Below are 16462 nucleotides of genomic sequence, written 5' to 3' on the forward strand. Positions count from 1 at the left end.
GCGGGCCGGGGCGGGGCGGCGCGGGGCGGCCATGCGGCGGGCGGGCGGACGGGCGGCGGAGCTGGCGGCCGAGGCGGCGGTGCGGGCCCTGCTGCTGGCCGCCTTCGCGTGAGTGCGGCGGGCCGCGGCCTCGGCCCCTCGCAGCGGCGGCTCCGGGCCCCGGGCTGCCGGCGGGGCCTCCCGGCAGCCGCGGGAGCTCGGCCCTGCCCGGGGGAGGGGAGGGGGCAGCGATCGCAGCGGGGCGGGTGCTGCCGCCCGACATCTGGGGGGTTTGTGCTCTCGTCCTCTGCAGGGTCATGGAGTTCCTGCCGCCCTTCCAGCGCGTGGTGCAGCCTGAAGAGATGTGGCTGTATAAAAACCCCTACGTGGCAGCGGATCACGTACCCACAGTCCCCATGTTTGTAAGTTTGGCTGTTTCCTGCATTTCCTTGGGTTTTTTCTATAACTGTAAACTATCCTTTTAAATCAAAGCTAATAAAAGACTTGCCTTGCGAATGCCAGTAGTTCTTAACGCATGTTACTGAAAGCGTGAACTGGGCAACATTTCCAGTCAATTTTTGTCATCTTTTTAGGCTTTACCATCCAGGGTTGTCTTTGGGATTTTAGCTAAATTTATAAAAACTAGCAGGGGCTTTTCGCTCTTGTTCGTAACCAATTTCACATCCAGATTACCAGGACCACGGCAGGTAGCGTATCTGTCACTGCCAGAGGACGTTTTGCTTGAAAGCAGATATTTTCAGCAAAGGCTTTTTATAATTTTATTATGAAGCTGTTTTCCCTGGGCCTCTAGGCTCCGTGAAAAGGGTTTAATGTAAAACTGTAAGTGTTGAGTCTCCAGCGGACAACAGTCCGTTAAAGCAGTTGTCTGTGCCTCGGAAGCAGGGGTGTTTCAGTGAGACGCTGCGGCTCCTGGGTTGGGCAAGCACCCACTCTCTGAGCAAATAGCGCTTGTGATTTTCTGTAAGAGCCGGGCACTAAACGTTAAAGGACAAAACCTTGGTGTCACGTTTGGATTTGGCAGTGTAAAGCACAACAGATGCCGGACTTGACGTGGTAGCAAACTGCTTGGCAGCCTGTCCGACACCGTGGACCTCCCCGGGGTGAAATCCCATGGCGGCGGCCGCTGCTGAGATGTTGTGGATGGGAACTGGTTTCTTCTGAATCAGCGGCTCCTGTATTTTTTGCTGACAAGCAGCATGGGTGCTGCTGACAAAGAGCTAATCCTTGTGCTTGCAGGGGTGGGGAGAGCTGAGGTATTGTGGCCGATGCTGTGGAGGGGTACCCGCAGGCAGGAGAGGAAGGAGCTGCAGGCAGGAGCGATGCTGTGTGAGAGCCTGGGGAGCGCTGGGCTTTCCTCAGAGGAGGGGAGGCTCTGCTGTGCTGCAGAGCATGTGCACGAGTGGGTAAAGCACGGGAAGGAGGGGGATGCAGAGAGGGTTTTAGTGCACTGCATTATTTATGCTGCCTGGGGTTGGTTTTTCCTCACACTTTGGTACAAGCAGTGCCCAGCAACCTGTGGGCTTTTGTACGTGAGGCGCTGGATGACAGAGGGGGAGCAGCTGTGCTCTGGGCAGCGCAGCGTTAGTCGGGGCTTGCTGCGAGTGCAGCTGGGTTGGTTTTTCTGATGGGAGTGTAACTGCGTGTGGAGAGGACAGGCTGCTGCTCGGCTCTGGGGAAGGAAAGGTGTATAACCTCCCTGAGCAATTGCTGTTGTGTTCTGGCGAGACTGCTTAAGTCTGCTTCTTCTCGTTTTGCGGCAGTTCATCGCGTTTCTGTCTCCCTTATTGCTCATCGTCCTGGCGAGAGTGTTCATGAACGCCGACCAAGACGACACGCGGGAAGCCTGCCTGGGTGAGCTCCTGCGTCCCCCCCGCGGGGTCCGCCCTGAGCTGGGGCTCTCACAGACCAGCCCTTTGCTCTTGCCGGGGCACGAGTGCTGTGCCGGGGTATCAAAGCTCTGTGGCTCCAGCTGAAGTCTGAGCGCTGCCCGTGCCTGAATGTGACCCGAAGCTGCTCATTCGGGTGGGGGCGATGCCGACATGACCTCTCTGCTCTCTCGTAGCTGCCAGCCTTGCTCTCGCCCTCAACGGGGTTTTCACAAACGCCTTGAAGCTCATCGTGGGGAGGTGAGAAACGCTCCTGCGCGGGGAGGGGAGACACGTCTGCGTGGTGGCAGAGCTCCAATTGTAGGAGCAAGGTCCAAAAGCTGAAATTGGACATACTCACCCTGGAACGAATGTGTTTTTTCTAGCTGTAAAGACAATTAAATACTAGAACAAACACTGGCGGGGGGGACCTGTGCCGAGGCCGCGTGGGGACTCGGTTCTTGCAGGGCGTTTGCTGTGCTGGGCTGGGTGGGAGGATCAGGATGGGGCTGATCCGCAGGGGCTGACAGGTCCTGCCCCAGCAGCCCTGGGGTGGCGAGGGCGCACTGCCGCAGCCTGGCCCCCCTCCCTGCCGAGCCCTGCCCGCGCAGGCAGGAGCGGAGTGGGGCGTGATGCCCAGTTTTGCGTTTCTCACAGCCTGGTTTGCGGCGCCGTCCCTTTGCACCATGGAGGGAGCCGTGCGAGGCAGCTGGTGACCGTTGGGATGTGGGGAGCGCCGCACACCCGAGGGCTACGTGCCTTGTTCTCTGCCCTAGGCCACGGCCAGACTTCTTCTACCGCTGCTTCCCGGACGGCCAAGCGAACGCAGAGCTGGTGTGCACGGGCGACCCTGGCGTAGTGACTGAGGGCCGCAAAAGCTTCCCCAGCGGACATGCGTCGTGTGAGTTCTCCGTGTCCCCTACCCGCTGCAGCCCCAGCAGCGAGCCGGAGTGAGCAGCAGCCCGTGGGGAGGGCAGCTTGAGTCCGCGTCCACGCACCCCGCGGCTTTGCCTGCGTTCGTTGGCCTGTTTGGGGGCCTCAGCGTTCCCCCTGCCAAGCAACGGGGTGACAAACGTAACGTGAAGCTGCTGGGAGGGGGGATGCTTGCCAGGTACCAGCTTCTATGGTTCCTCTGTCGCTCACGAGCTGGTGCTTCCCTTGGGGCACAGACGTCCCCTTTCAGCCCTTCCACCGCCGCAGGGGAGAGGGTGAAGGTCTGGCTGAGGGCCCACGGCGCAGCCCGGTGCCGTTTCCGAAGCGACACGTTTCTCTTGCAGTCGCCTTCGCTGGTCTCGCCTTCTCTGCCTTCTACATAGCCGGGAAGCTGCGCTGCTTCGCTCCTGGCCGGGGAGGCAGAGCTCTGCGGCTCTGCGCCTTCCTCCTCCCGCTCTTCCTCGCCACCCTCATCGCCGTGTCCCGCACCTGCGACTACAAGCACCACTGGCAAGGTGGGTGGGTGTCTGCCTGCAGAGCCGGGTGCCTGGAGCGTGGGGAGGGGTTCAGAGCCCACAATGGCAGCTTGGGGTTTTCGATTGCTCCTCCCCTGGTGATTTTTTTGCTGCCTGCAAGGCGATGACGCCTTTCTCTTTGTTTTTGAAATATATGCCAAGGTTCGTTTTATAGCCAAGGGTCAAGGTGCCGACCCAGCTCAGCTCTGAGCAGGCTGAAAAGCTGCCTGCTGCAGGATTGAGTCGCAAAGCTTGGGAGGGGAACGGGAAGTGAACTCTCCTCTGGTCTTGCCCACAGATGTGTGTGTTGGCTCAGCGATTGGCTTCCTGCTTGCATACCTCTGCTACAGGCAGTATTACCCTCCTCTGATGGACTCCATGTGCCACAAACCATTTCTGTACAAATCCAAAGAATTGCCAGCGCACCAAGAAAAGCCTGCGGCTTCCAGCTTTCACCTAGATATCTAGTGACGGGCCCTGTCCTGCCGGCACCTCCTGCTCCTTCAGTGCCGGGGCAGGGCAGCGCGTGGGGAGGTTGCTCACAGTCTGCAAGAAGTAGCTTGAGTAAGGATGAACCCGAAAGCCAAGCAGGTTTCTCTGCGGCGCTGGTAAGTTGTCTGCTCCGGGGCCTGTGTCGCTTCGTTAACTGGATGTTGTAGGTGTCCCTCCCCTCGGGCCCGCTGCGAGGCGAGGCGTTCGGCGTGTGAGAGGACAGCCTGCATAGGAAGGTGCTGAAGAACTGGAAAAATAGGACAATCTGGTGTGCCCCGTGCGGGGGAGTTCTGGCGTCCGGTCCAGAAAGCACCATCGGTCGTGTCCCTTCTGGTGGGAAGGAAGAGCGGGACCTGCTCCTGGCGCTGGGCTTAAGTCCATCTTTTCAATTACAGCTGAGTAATTTGGAGTAACGAGCACGAGGCTGCGGGCTTTAACCGTGGATTAAGTGGGGGAGAGGGAAGATGAAGCTAGCGTGATCGTTATTTGTATTACTGTGCTAGCCCTGATTTTTTCTAATTTGCCAAATAAAGGAGTTTAATTTTTTTAACGAACTGTGGTACTAAACGCTTTACTTAAGGACTCCAAGGGTTGACTGCTCTATAAACCACTTCCTTTGGTGTGTCTGCAGGGCTCTTGATTCTGTATCTCTTTCCTTGCAGCTTTAATACAGTTGTAAAGAGGTGACAATCAGCAGAAAAGGAAATGGTGTCTGAAAGCAGCCCTTCAGAGGTGCTTGTTTCTCTACACCATGGTTTGTTTGCTCAGACAAATCCGAGGCACGGCTGTGTGGCAGGACTGTTGTAAGTAGTTCTTTGTCACTGGTCTCCTCCACAGAAATGTCTGTTCTTGACCAGGTGTGTGTACGTGCAGACAGCAGAGGGGAGGCTGTGCCCTAACGCGTGCCTCTGCCAGCCTCGGGATGTGACAGTAATGGAAATGCCACCCCATCCTCTTCAGTTCGGGCCACGTGAGCCCTCTGCAACCCTGCAACTTCAGTAGAAGTTACAGAAATAGCTTTACTTTCCCCTAAAATTGTGCACAATGGGAATTCTTCAGCCCCCTCCCCTCCCTCTCCCCCCAGACACGCACGCACCACAGTCATCTACTTATTTATTTTGGCTTTTGCTGGAAAAGACATTAAATAACATTTAAAATGTATTTAACATTTTTTTTAACAAAGTGCATAAATTAAAAAGCTGATCATGAGAGTGTCCCGTGTTAAGACTGTTCCTTTTCCTACCGTTGTAGGAGATGCTTTAGCAATTGGTAGCTCAGGCGCCGGCTGAGCAGCGTCTCTGTTTCTGCAGTCAGGTAAAAGAACAGCTTCTGCTCCTTTGGGGTGGGAGGGGGGATGTAGGCTGCAAACAAAACCTTTCAAATAGTGCAAATAACGTAGCACGATGAAGGACAAACAGGCCGCGGAAAAAAGGCTCCTTACCCCATGCAGGGCAAAAGTCAACGGGAGGGAAGGTGGTTTGGCTCTTCCCAAGGCTGTCGCAGCACCCGCCTCACACACCCCTGCAGCGCCTGCCTCCGCCTTGCCCACAGGCTCCGGCCTCAGCCCTGGGGGTTCTGGTGGCAAAGCGGGGTCCCCGAGGCTCGCTGGCCCCCGCCCCCTTGGAGCAGAGCGGGCAGAACGCAGGGAGCTGCAGGCTGAGCTGCCGGCAGAGCCGGGGCTGCTTCTTCACTGGGGACACAGTGTCTGGACCCTACAGATCTGGGCTCCCGCCTCGCCGGCTGCAGTTTGTGTATTTAAAACCAAACCCCACGGCTGCAGCCTGGCTGGTGTGAGGTCCCTGCAGCCACCCCGAAAGCCACACTGCTCCGCACCCCTGCAGAGCACGGGAGGGCTGTCCCTGCAGGCCTCCGCCTTCCCGGCCGCGCTGAGGAGCTGCTGCTTTCCCCCAGTCTGAGCTTTCCTCCCGCCTAGTTAGACCTGGCTGCTAGCTTGGTCCTAGGCAAGGTGCAGGCAGCACCTCAGGGAGGCCCTCGGCTTGCGGCCGGGTGAGGGCACCGAGGGATCTGGGTCAAGCGCGCGCAAACACGCCGCTCTCGGGAGATGTTCTGTGGGACCCAGGGAGCTGGGCTGGCGGGTGGACACGCTCCCCAGACCCCTGTGCCCTGGGCTCCACCTCCCAGAGCCCGCAGTCCTCACGTGCTCTGCGTTAGGGCAGGGAGACGCCGGCCATCCCTTCGCTCGACAAGGCTGCTACAGCTCTCCCCACGCTGCGCGTTTAAGGCTTTTTTATTCCTCGAGGTCACGAGTTCCCTCGCTAAGCCAGGAGCAGGGTGAGGCCCTTGGTGGCTGCTTGGGGCTGGAGGAGCGAGCGTGAGAACTTACGAGGCGGAGGGTTAGAAGTACACGTTGCCGCAGGGAGCCATGGCACAAGTGCTCTGTGTGTGTGTGAGCAGAAGGGATTTCCCCTGATGGTTTTCCCCTGGCCCCTACCCAAAATGGAGGAAAATCATCCTTATCTCCAGGTAGCGGCAAGTACTTGGGAAGCAGCATGCGGGGGACAGCAGCAGAGGAGAGAGGAAGGCAGAGGAGAGAGGAAGGCAGAGGAGAAATCTGGACTTTCCTGGTGAGTACTTGGTTGAATTGGATCCAAGAAAGCAACAGGCAAACACGGGGAGACCAAACCCCAGCACTAGGGCAGCCCAGAGCCCAGCCCAGCCCAGCAGCCACAGCGTAAGGCTCGAGGGCAAGAAAACCAGGACGCCTCACCCCTCATCTACCCCGGGCCAGCAATTAGCAGCAGAGGGTGGAATCCCCCTGCCAGAGCCGCGGGGTCCACGCTCTCGTTTGCCACCTGTAGATAAGAACCGTTCAGCCCCGAAGGCTTGGAGCAGGGGCCGCGCATCTGCTGGTTCCCTTGGACTGAGCCGACGGTAACCGCGCGCGGGTGCTGCCGCCCTGATCTGCAGCAGCAGGTCGTTACTCTGCTCGTGTCCGACAGTGCTTGTGCACAGGGTGGGAGGAAAGAAGCCAAACATGCTGACAGGTCAAAGAAAAAACCCGACACAAACTCCTGCGTTAGACACAGCGCTGTAAATAAGGTCCCTCAAAGCGAACCGGGTGTCCTCTGGGGTGTCCTCGGCAGTTCGGAAGGAAGGTGTAGGCGAGGTGACTTACAGCAGGCGGCCAGAACAGCCCTGGTTGGTCACTGGCTGCCTGGCAAAGGTTGATCCAGTGTAATGCCTTGTGTCTGGTAGATCTCCTTCAGAACCAGCAGAACGGTGTCTTCCGACTCCCTGGAGGAGAAGGACGGGGGAATTAGAGGGGGACACTTCCCCCCGCTCCGTCAGGACTCCTGGGACGGTTGTGGGGCAGAGGCAGCGCTGGGGCAGTACTGGGCAAGAAATGCACCAGTCCCCTTCCTCCATCCCCCCGCCCTGCGTGTCTGCGTTACAGCAGGAGCATGTGCACCTTAAGGCCTTTCTTACTATGTTGGCTTTAAAAATGATGCCTCTGCTTACATCAGACGTGAACTTGAAGCTCTGACAGTTTGGCAGAATCTTACCAATAGCAGAGATGCCCTTGTAGTGCAAATAAATACTCATTAAAGCTCTCTATGGGCTTCTCCTGCAGCACGTAGTCTATGCGCCTCCCTCCGTTCAGCCTCCCCACGTTAATGAGGGCGGCCTCTTCCTTCCCTGCCGCGGGGGTCTCCTCTGGCTTTGTGTCTGGAGGGACAAAGAAGAGAAACGTGGTTCAGCCAAGGGGCAGCAGCAGCCGTGAAATGCCGCAGCGTGGCCGTGCCCTCCCTGCGCCCGCTCTGGGCTCTGGCAGAGGAGAGGGCCAGGTCCTTCCCCCCAGGGCTCTCCCACTCTTGGAGAGCAGCTCTGCGAGAGGCAGCCAGAGATGGGGGACGGGCCGAGACCCCGGCCCGGCCGCAGGGAGCCCGAGCGTGCTGCTGCATCCCCCCCGCACGCACCACCCACCTGGCTGCTTCTCCGGGCCGGCCTCTGCCTCTGTTTCCGCGTCGGTACCTGCTGCCTCCACGGCTGGCAGCGGGGCCCGAGTGAAGGACTGCCAGGCTACCCGCAGGGACCCCAGCAAGTTGTTTTTCAGGTCCACACTCATGCGAGTCAGCCCCTCCTTCAGCTCTGAAAGGCAGGAGGGGTCGGTGTTGGGCTGGGGGCCGCAGCACTGCCTGGGGCAGGGGGAGAGGGGCTGCCCCTTCCCTTACCGAGGTGCATTCTCTTCCTGCCCTTGTGATGGGGCAGCAGCATGGGCTCAAACTCCAGATCTGGGACAATCAGGGGCTCGATCCTGTACGCCACCGGGTCGTACTGCGCAGAGGAGGGGGGCAGTGAGCCAGGGCTCGTGCTCCACGCGTCTCACGCAGGAAGGCTCTGCCTCTTATACCTACGGGGTGGAAGATGTTGAAGAAGCCTCTGCAGGTGGGCAGGCTGTAGTCCGGGTTGATCCGCTTCACTCCTCGCACCGTCAGAAACATCCCGATGGGAGACCCGAAAGCAAAGAAGATGGTGGGCTTGTAGTCCAGCTGAGGGTAGTTTGCCGAGACCTAGGAGAGAGGGAGGCTCAGAGTTGTTCCAGGAAACAAGCTCCACACTGGCGCTGTCGCAGTTAGGACACGTTACCTGTCCTAAGCCAATGTCCCAGTACTGGCCGTTCCTGCCATCGTCTGTGCTGCCCGGGCCGCGCTGCGACGGGGACCCCGGCTTGGCTCCGCCGGCTGCTGCGCTCTGGTCCTGCAGCGACACAAACGGGGATCCCCGCTAGTGCGGCTCCTGCCGCGAGCCCACGCCACGGCCCGTCCTACCCGCCTGCAAGCGAGGACGCGGGGCAGTGAGCTGCCCAGCACCCTGAGCCCCCAGAACCAGGGCAGGCTGCGCAGCACCATCCGGGTGCGCCAGCCCCCTCGCCAGGCAGCATCGCTGCCTTCGCTCTCCACCACCGGTAACAAGTGCTCCTGCTCTGTGACCGCCCTTACAGGCCACAGGATCCAGCCATCAGGCAGGGGGGGAACACCGGTGTAACAGGAGGGAGCAGCCAAACACGAGCCCCCGAGAGCCGCCCGGGCAAGGGTGGCCAGGAGCGAGGAGGTCGGGGTGCTCGGGGACCGACCGTACGTGGCGAAGGCTGGTCCCTGGCTGAGAGTGACGGGAGGTGACCTGGGAGGTGACGAGCTGTGTGGATGACAAACCTGCATCTCCCTCTTGGAGTTGATGTAATGGAGGATCTTCATTCTCGGTCCTAAGGGAATTCCCATTTCTTTAAAGTTCTGATCTGTGCACAAGAACTGGAAAGGAAGCAGCCCAGGTATTAGTACGGGAGCAGAGCGGTGGTGCAGTGAGGTATTCCTCTCCTCTGTAATTCTGTTCCTGCTGCACTCCTCGGAGACACTTCACGTGCCAGCAAGATGTGCACAGGGTGGGAGGACTGGGAGGAAAAGCAAAGAAGAGACAGCAGAAGAGGAGAGCTCCTTACCATTGCCTGCGGGTCCATCTTCTCCTTCTCAAAAACACCACAATATTCAGACAGGTCCAGCTTCTTCAGGGCTTCTATTACTTCCTCAGTAACCGTGAGGTTTGAGGTTGTTCTGGACCCCTGCGAACAGAGCCATCGGGGATCACGCCTTTTGCTCACTCCCCTCCTCCCGTGCGCTCTGGGGTCTCTCCCCGTTGCAGCCGCGGAAGCGGGAGGTCGGTGTGACGCTGCGCCGGCCCAGCTCCCCCCGTACCTCTTGGCCGCGCTCGCCCTCCTCAGGAGCTGCCTTCTGGTTCGTCAGGAGGTCAAACAAAATGAGCGACCCTGGAAACCGGGACAGAGCATCAGCATCTCGGCGGGGAGGAGCCTGTCTGGGGCGAAGGACCGGCACCCTCCCCGCTCCCACGGTACGGTGACCTTCGCAGCACCCGTGGGTGAAGCCCCTTACCCAAGCTGTGCCCCGCGATGGACACCCCCCCTTTGAAGAGGGGGTTCCTCTGCCGAAAGAGCTGGTACAGACGGTTCATTTCGGACGCCACCGTGTCCAGGACGGTCTGGCAATAGGTGGAGCTGTTGTAGAAGAAGACGTCCAGGATGGTGTCGTTGATGAAGTGACGCAGGCGGTTGATGCTCGGCAAAGTGATTCGCTCCAGGTCACTGCGAGGGGGGAGGAAAAAGAGGAGAGAGGGAATTGCAGTTAGGGGTGCCGGCGAACCCCGCCACGTTTCTAAAGCAAAGGGCAAGTTCGGAGAAGGATTGCCACCGTCTCAAAGGACGGGTGTTGTAATCCAGAGCCTTGGCTCGTGCCGAGACTGAAGGCAGAGCACGGCCTGTGCTCTCGTGCCCCAGGCAGGAGTGATGAGCCCAGCCTTCCCTCCCCAGGAGCCCGGCCTGAGCTCTGCCCTTCCTGGGGCACTGCAGAGCAGTGCCTGTGTGCAGAAATGGGGCACAGAGGCCTTTGGCAAGGTGCAGATGTCCACGGCCCCTGCTGACACGAGCCAGGGAAGGGCAGAAGCCTCTCCTGGATGTTGATCAGAGCAGGCACCGGCTGCGCTCTGTGAAACTGGGCTGCAAGATGACGGCGGGAGGGGGCCTGGCACAGGGGAGCTCTAGGGACCCCGTCTGTCCTGCTCACCCCTGCACGCTCACCGCCCTGAACACTCACAGGTCTCCCTTTGCCCACGGTGGCCACCAGAAAAAGCAGAGTTTCCGTGGGAGGAGGCTGCCTGTGCGCTCTGCCGCTCCCGCGGCCGCCGGCAGCGCAGGAGGTGGCTGCCGGGACACTTACACATCGACGCCGGTGGAGTGGAGGGAGCTGTGCCAGTTGACGGGCAGGAACTCCACCCGGCCGATCTGCTGCTGCTCCTGGGCCTTCCTGAAGTGCGCCTGCAGCATGCTCAGGGAAACGTTCCTGAAGTCGTTCACTGGAAAAGAGCACGAACTCTTAGCGAGATCCACCGGGCCGCAGGGCAGGCCTGCTGCATCAACAACGCTTAATAAGATAAAAGAAAAGATCATTACCAGAGGAAATCCCACACCACGGTCTTTAATCTGCTGCTGCTACCCTATGACCTTGAATCTTTAACTACAAGATCAGGGGAAGGCTCCATGTCCTTACATGTGTGCTTACTGGATCTCGCTGTCCCATCTGTAACAAGCCTCCCCGCTGCGTGGTCAGGGCTTTAACACAGCGGTCAGGATAACAAAGGTACTTTTAGGAATGTAAAAAAAATAAATCTGTTGCGAAGATGCATGTGTTAGGGAATCCTAAGGGAGGAGATGAACTTGAAATTACTCTGTTCTGAGGGAGAAAGGCTGGTTTCCTTTGTCTCAAATGGTCAGCAGCCTTCAGAATAATCAGATGAACATACAGAGCAGACTGCATTAAAGCAGAGGTATATTCTATAGGAACGAAACAGTCCACTGTGCAAAATCTCAGCTCCCTTGATTTCTACAAGTTAAATCATGTCAGGCTTCCAGGCAGTTCCAGTGATCACCTCTCCTACCGAAGGGAAGCCCTCTGAGCAAATAATAACGAACAGGTCAGACCAGTGGCTGGGTTTAGAACCCTGTCGCCAGCACTGATCCGCGGTGGGTGCTCCGAGGAGTGCGCAGGGCCAGCGGCGCCTCCTCCTGCGCCCTCCGAACCTCCAGGCATCCCTTGGGGCTTCCCTGAGCCAGAAGCAGCATCCCTGGTTTTGCTCTAAAATCACTCCAGAGACTGTTAGACTTCACCCGGTGAGATTAGCCCACAGACAGAGCAGGTTACTAATTAGTTTAGCAGGTTTAGACAATTACTTGGAAAATCTGTGTCCAATTTGGAAAACTCCCTACTCTGAGCAGCAGCAGAACACGGTAATGAAAAGCGGGTGCCCAAACCTTTCCAGATGGTGGGATTTAACGGGTCAGCGAGCGTCGCGTTCACGCTCCCCACCGCGTCAGCAAACGGGACCGTGCCCTCGCTGAGGCCGGTGCTGCGGCGGTCGCAACGCACCCGGGCGGCGTTTCACAGCAGAGGAGGGGTCAGTGGCTCCGCTAAAAGCAGCGCGTGGGAAGGGCACCGGGCCGGCCCCACACCTACCGCACTGGATGATGTTCCTGAAGCGGATGTCGCAGGCCGGGCCGATCCCGTGCACCACGAAAACCAGGTGATCGATTTGCAGCGGCTCTCCTGGGGAGGAACGGAGAGTTGAGAGCACGGGCCCTGCGAGAGACCTCGCTGCAGGGGGAGCCGACCCGCTGAAACCACAGGCTCTGCAGGAGAGCGGAGCCTCCCATCCTCACCTCAGCCAGGCAAAGAAAACCCCTGAGCCAGTGCTTGGGCTTTGTGGGATTTCTCACGTTTCTGAGCTGTCTGTCCTGCTAAATTCAGCCGCCCACCCTGGGACATGGAGGAAGGTGAGGTGGCTTGAGGAGCATCCTCCCTTCTGCCACTGTCAGGCTGGTCCTCGTGGCTCACACCCACCAGTGGCGGGGCACGGGAGGGGGCAGGACCAGGAGGACGGGGTCCAGCTGCCTGTGCCCTGCCCGCTCTGCAGAGCCCCCTGGCCCCTGACGCTCTCGCGTAGGCACCAGGCAGTCACGTCTTGTTCTCTACTTCCCACACACTTTGGTTTCCATACATACTCTCCCGGTTAGACGGGACTAACTGCCTGTCCCCAGCACAGGGACAAGGCCTGAGGCCTGGCCGGGAGCTCAGGGAGAGCTGGGAGGGGGCAGAGCTGAGTGAGGCTTCAGAGACAAGGAGAGCACGTGCCCCAGCGAGTCACCGCCAGGTAGGTGGGTGATAAACCCGTGTCCCCACCATGGAAAGAAACTCCTCCTTTACGAACGTAAGTGCCGAGACCTGCGGGGTCATTTCAGGCGCCGCCTCCCACAGCTCTGATCTCAGGGCAGGCGCTGGGAGCTCCCCATGTGCCTGCCTCCTCTGGTGCTGGGAGTTTCTCAAAACCATTCAGCTCCTTTCAGCACGAAATCTTTAGATATGCCCTTCATTTAAAAGGATGGTGGAAGCTTCATTTTGAAAACACAGGGTGGAGAACAGGCTCTGTCGCTCTGGTGGAAGGGAGGGAGAAGCGAGCTCACCGTTGGGGATCTCGGCAGCGATGTTTTCCGCTCCTCTCTTCACAGTCCGAGGTCGACCTTGCTCCGTAGGAGTTGAGCCCCAGTCGTCGGAGGTGGCAGCGGGGTGGTAGTGCACCATCAGCTTGTAAACAAGAAGAGCCTGTCATTAAGCCGCGCGGCACCCCGTGGTTAAGCAGAGGGGAAATTCCGCTGCAGGAGCTGGGAGGTGACGGGGTGGTACCAGCCCGCGACGTTCAACCGCGCCGCTACGAGCCCTTTGCACAAAGGGAGCGAACGGCGGGTCGGAAAGAAACGCTGGGGTGTGAAGCAGAGTCTGCTGGCATTGCCCTCGGCTCTGCGGAATGTCCTCTGGACAAAACTGATTTCTCAGCAGGCGTGGTTAAAAGAAACAGCAGAAAGCCAGAGCAGAAAGCCAGGCCCTCAGGAGAAGTGATGTCCTTGCTGGCCAACACAAAGATCACCAGGCCCCCCTCCTCACCTTTGGGTTGTGCAGGATAATGATTTCTCTGCTGGGGGACTCCAGCTTCTTCTTCCACTCATCCAGGGTCACAGCAACCATGTACGCTTCCTAAGGAAAAGCACACCCTCTGTGAGTCAGCTGAAGGTATTCCCATGAATATTGGGACATTCCCCACCCATTTTACGGTCTCTCTTATCAACACGCTTTGCGAAAGAGGCAGAGAAATCAGCCAGGTCAAGGTGGAGGAGGCACAGGGTCACCTGAGTATCGCCTGCTAGAGAGCTTCCAAAACCAGCAGCAGACTTCCCCATCAATTTAGAATTGTATTTTTCGGTACGTCAGAGTACGGATTATCGTAAAGATGTGTATTTTTATACACACATATCTCCACATAGGTATCTTTCCAAAGAAAAGCCCCCAGCCGTTCGCAGCACAGGCCGCTGAAGTCTCTGACGCTACGTGGCCTTCAGCGGGTCCCCGTGACGACGACTCCTCTTTCTCACATTCACAACCCCCTCGGCTTTGGTGACACCACGCGCGTGGCGAGGCCGGGGCCGGGGGAAGGGGAGGCCGCCCAGCTCCAGCAGGCTGGGAGGGAGACCTGGCGCTGTGCAGCTGTTCATCAGCTGCAAACACCCCACGCCAAAGCCTCTTTCAAGTTTGCGTCCTCGGGTGTGACTCTGGTGCCCGTTGCCCCACGTGGAGTTTGGGATGTCAGGGCCAGTATGTGACAGTGAGAAGCCCAGATGCTTCTCGGCAAGTCGGATGCTCCCGGAAAGGCGCGTTTACCTCCAGCTCTTCGCTGAAGGTCTCCGAGTAGGGAACGTACTTATTGTCCTTGTCTCCCTTGTAAAACCAGGTGCAGCGACGCACTTCAGACACCTCCTCCTCCCAGTACACTGCGACGCGCTGCCTCTTCTTCAGATGCACGTCGTACCTACCCCCCGACGTCGGCACAACCAGATCTTCTTTGTCTCTCCCTGCAGGAACCAAGGCCTGAAATTAATCGCGAGAGGGCCAGGAAGGCGAAAGCTGTGCACCGCGCCGGGACAGAGGGACGAGGCTGGAGCATCTTCTGCGGGCAGCACACGGCAGCGCGTCTGAGCGACGGCGGCAGACACCGACGTCCTCTGCAGCCAAGCACGGAGCACAGCGTCGGGTCGAAGTCAAACCAAGTCAAACCTCCCCCAGAGGCAGAAGGTAAGATGAAGACGTTCAGCTACAGCCGTCTTCCCCTCTAGCTCAGGCACAGGCTTACACGGACTCTTCCTGCCTTGCTTAGATGCTAAAACGTGAATCTGGGGCCCTGGGAAGCGCGTTGCTTAACGGTGGAGCTGCGGGTCTCCAGGTCTCTGAGCCGTTCCCTCTAACATGGAGAACTCGGCTCAGAGCCCAGCACGGATTTCAAATTCCGGTCATTCTGCTGCCGCTGGGGTCTGCCCCGGGCCAGGCTGCGCTTGGCTCCAAAGCTCCCTCGGAGAGGGCGGCCGGGAGCCGGCCTGGGGCGACCGGGGCTCTGCCCACCCGCAGCCCCGCGCTCCAGGCCCAGTCCTGGCAGCGGGGCGATGCCGGGCAGCACGAGGGCCCTGTGGGAGCGGAGCCTGGGCAGCGCCCCCGGGAGCAGGGAATTGCTCCCCAGCGGGATCTCTGCCGCGCTGCTGGCGCTCCCATCCGCGCCAGGGGGGTGCTTCGCAGCGCGGGTATATATAATTTAGAGATATATCGAATGAATGAGGTCAGACCAGTCGATGCAGCCCGGCAGCCTGGTTATTCACGCGTTCACAGCGCCAGGAGTAGGCGCGTTGCCAAAAAAAAAAGTCCCCGTTTAAAACTCCCGAGGGAAAATCGTGCATCCCGGGTGCGAGGCAGGGATGCGCCCGGGGAATGTCGCCGGGATGGCGCTTCCCCGCGACACGCACCTGCTGCTGCCGCCCTGCCCGGCCGGGCCGGTCCCTCGGGGCGATTCCACACCCGGACCGCGAGGGGAGGGGGGCGGCCGGGGCTGCGCGCCCCCCCCCCGGCCCGCGGAGCTGTAACCCCCCCCCCCCCCGCCCCGGCGCGGTTTTTACCTGAGCCGTGAGCCTCCTCCAGGCGCTCCGAGTCCTGCGCGCTGAAGGGGACCCAGCGCTCGCGGCTGTCCGTGACCTTGCGGTAGAACCAGTGCGGAGCCACCGCCTCGTACCTGGCCGCGGGCTCCGGCCCCGCGGGCGGGGGGGGCTGCGCCTCGCGGGCGGCCATGGAGCCCCCGCGCACCGCCCACGGGAGGCGCTGGGGGGGGAACGGCAGCGGCCTCAGCAACGCTTATTCCGCCGCAAAATGGAAAACGCTCCCCCCCGCCCCCCCCCCGAAATAAAACAACAAAATCCGCGGCGGGGGCGCAGCGGCGCTGGGGGGTCGCGGGGGGACGGAGGCTGCGGGTGGCCCCCGCCGCCCCCCGCCGCCCCTTGCGCACACGCGTGTCCGTGGGTGGGTAACCCCCCCCCCCTCCTCGCACACACCCCCCCACCCCCGGCTGGTACCGGCGCGGCCCCGCTGCCCAGCGGCTCCTCCGGCAGCGCAGGCCCCGGCCCCCGCCCCGCCGCCCGCCCAGCCCGGGGCGGTGCTCCCGGCCCGGCCCGGCCCCGCCGCGGCTGCCGTCACGGGTGGGGCGGGCCGCTGGTGCAGCCCCTGCCTGCGATCCCTGCCTCCAACCCCTGCCTGCGATCCCTGCCTGCAACCTCTGCCTGCGATCCCTGCCTGCAACCTCTGCCTGCGATCCCTGCCTGCAGCCCCTGCCTGCGATCCCTGCCTGCGATCCCTGCCTCCAACCCCTGCCTGCGATCCCTGCCTGCAGCCTCTGCCTCCAGCCCCTGCCCGCAGCCCTGCCTGCGGTCCCTGCCTCCAGCCCCTGCCTGCCGCACTGCCCGCAGCCCCCCAGTACACGAAGCCCCTGCCTGCGATTCCTGCATCCAGCCCCTGCCTGCCATCCCTGCCTGCCATTCCTGCCTGCAACCCCTGCCCGCAGCCTCCGGTGCACAAAGCCACTGCCTGCAACCCCTCCCTGCAACCCCTGCCTGCAGCCCTGCCTGTGACCCCTGCCTCCAGCCGCTGCCTGCCGCCCTGCCTGCTGCCCCCAATGCACCAAGTCCCTGCCTGCAGCCCTGCCTTTGATCCC

General features: G+C 60.3%; 2 protein-coding genes across 3 annotated transcripts; one reads left to right on the plus strand and one right to left on the minus strand.

Moving 5' to 3' along the window:
- PLPP5 (phospholipid phosphatase 5) lies at positions 1-7394 on the plus strand. 2 transcript variants are annotated; one of them, XR_012626602.1, is made up of 11 exons: positions 1-108; positions 293-401; positions 1761-1851; positions 2063-2126; positions 2642-2766; positions 3143-3313; positions 3612-3921; positions 4468-4608; positions 5057-5119; positions 6290-6390; positions 7022-7394. XR_012626602.1 is itself a non-coding variant. In XM_074852130.1 (7 exons), exons 1-7 carry the CDS (start codon positions 32-34, stop codon positions 3779-3781), a joined length of 807 nt encoding a protein of 268 aa, XP_074708231.1. In that variant the 5' UTR covers positions 1-31; the 3' UTR covers positions 3782-4359. The 2 variants fall into 2 exon arrangements, 1 of the variants encoding a protein (XP_074708231.1); XM_074852130.1 differs by lacking the exons at positions 4468-4608; positions 5057-5119; positions 6290-6390; positions 7022-7394 and having other exon boundaries at positions 3612-4359.
- Positions 4905-15716, minus strand: DDHD2 (DDHD domain containing 2). Its single transcript, XM_074852129.1, has 16 exons — positions 15378-15716; positions 14098-14288; positions 13327-13416; positions 12849-12969; positions 11845-11934; positions 10552-10687; positions 9712-9920; positions 9517-9587; positions 9264-9383; positions 8980-9075; positions 8414-8524; positions 8182-8337; positions 7999-8101; positions 7751-7915; positions 7330-7492; positions 4905-7060 (listed from the first exon to the last, which is right to left on the minus strand). The coding sequence occupies exons 1-16, from the start codon at positions 15544-15546 to the stop codon at positions 6970-6972; spliced, it is 2082 nt and encodes a 693-aa protein (XP_074708230.1). The 5' UTR covers positions 15547-15716; the 3' UTR covers positions 4905-6969.
- Positions 15717-16462: the final 746 nt, after the last annotated feature.

This window comes from Strix uralensis, chromosome 28 (assembly GCF_047716275.1).
Source record: "Strix uralensis isolate ZFMK-TIS-50842 chromosome 28, bStrUra1, whole genome shotgun sequence".
Lineage (NCBI taxonomy): Eukaryota > Metazoa > Chordata > Aves > Strigiformes > Strigidae > Strix > Strix uralensis.

What these genes read in the sequence shown, in the direction of transcription:
- PLPP5 (XM_074852130.1), top strand. Translation starts at nt 32, where the DNA reads ATGCGGCGGGCGGGCGGACGGGCGGCGGAGCTGGCGGCCGAGGCGGCG. An exon ending in CTGCTGCTGGCCGCCTTCGC is followed by an intron (nt 109 to 292) that starts GTGAGTGCGGCG and finishes CGTCCTCTGCAG; the next exon opens with GGTCATGGAGTTCCTGCCGC. An exon ending in CCCCAGCGGACATGCGTCGT is followed by an intron (nt 2,767 to 3,142) that starts GTGAGTTCTCCG and finishes TTTCTCTTGCAG; the next exon opens with TCGCCTTCGCTGGTCTCGCC.
- DDHD2 (XM_074852129.1), bottom strand. Translation starts at nt 15,546, where the DNA reads ATGGCCGCCCGCGAGGCGCAGCCCCCCCCGCCCGCGGGGCCGGAGCCC. An exon ending in CATCGCGGGGCACAGCTTGG is followed by an intron (nt 9,588 to 9,711) that starts GTAAGGGGCTTC and finishes CCCGGTTTCCAG; the next exon opens with GGTCGCTCATTTTGTTTGAC. An exon ending in AGATGGACCCGCAGGCAATG is followed by an intron (nt 9,076 to 9,263) that starts GTAAGGAGCTCT and finishes CTTCCTTTCCAG; the next exon opens with TTCTTGTGCACAGATCAGAA.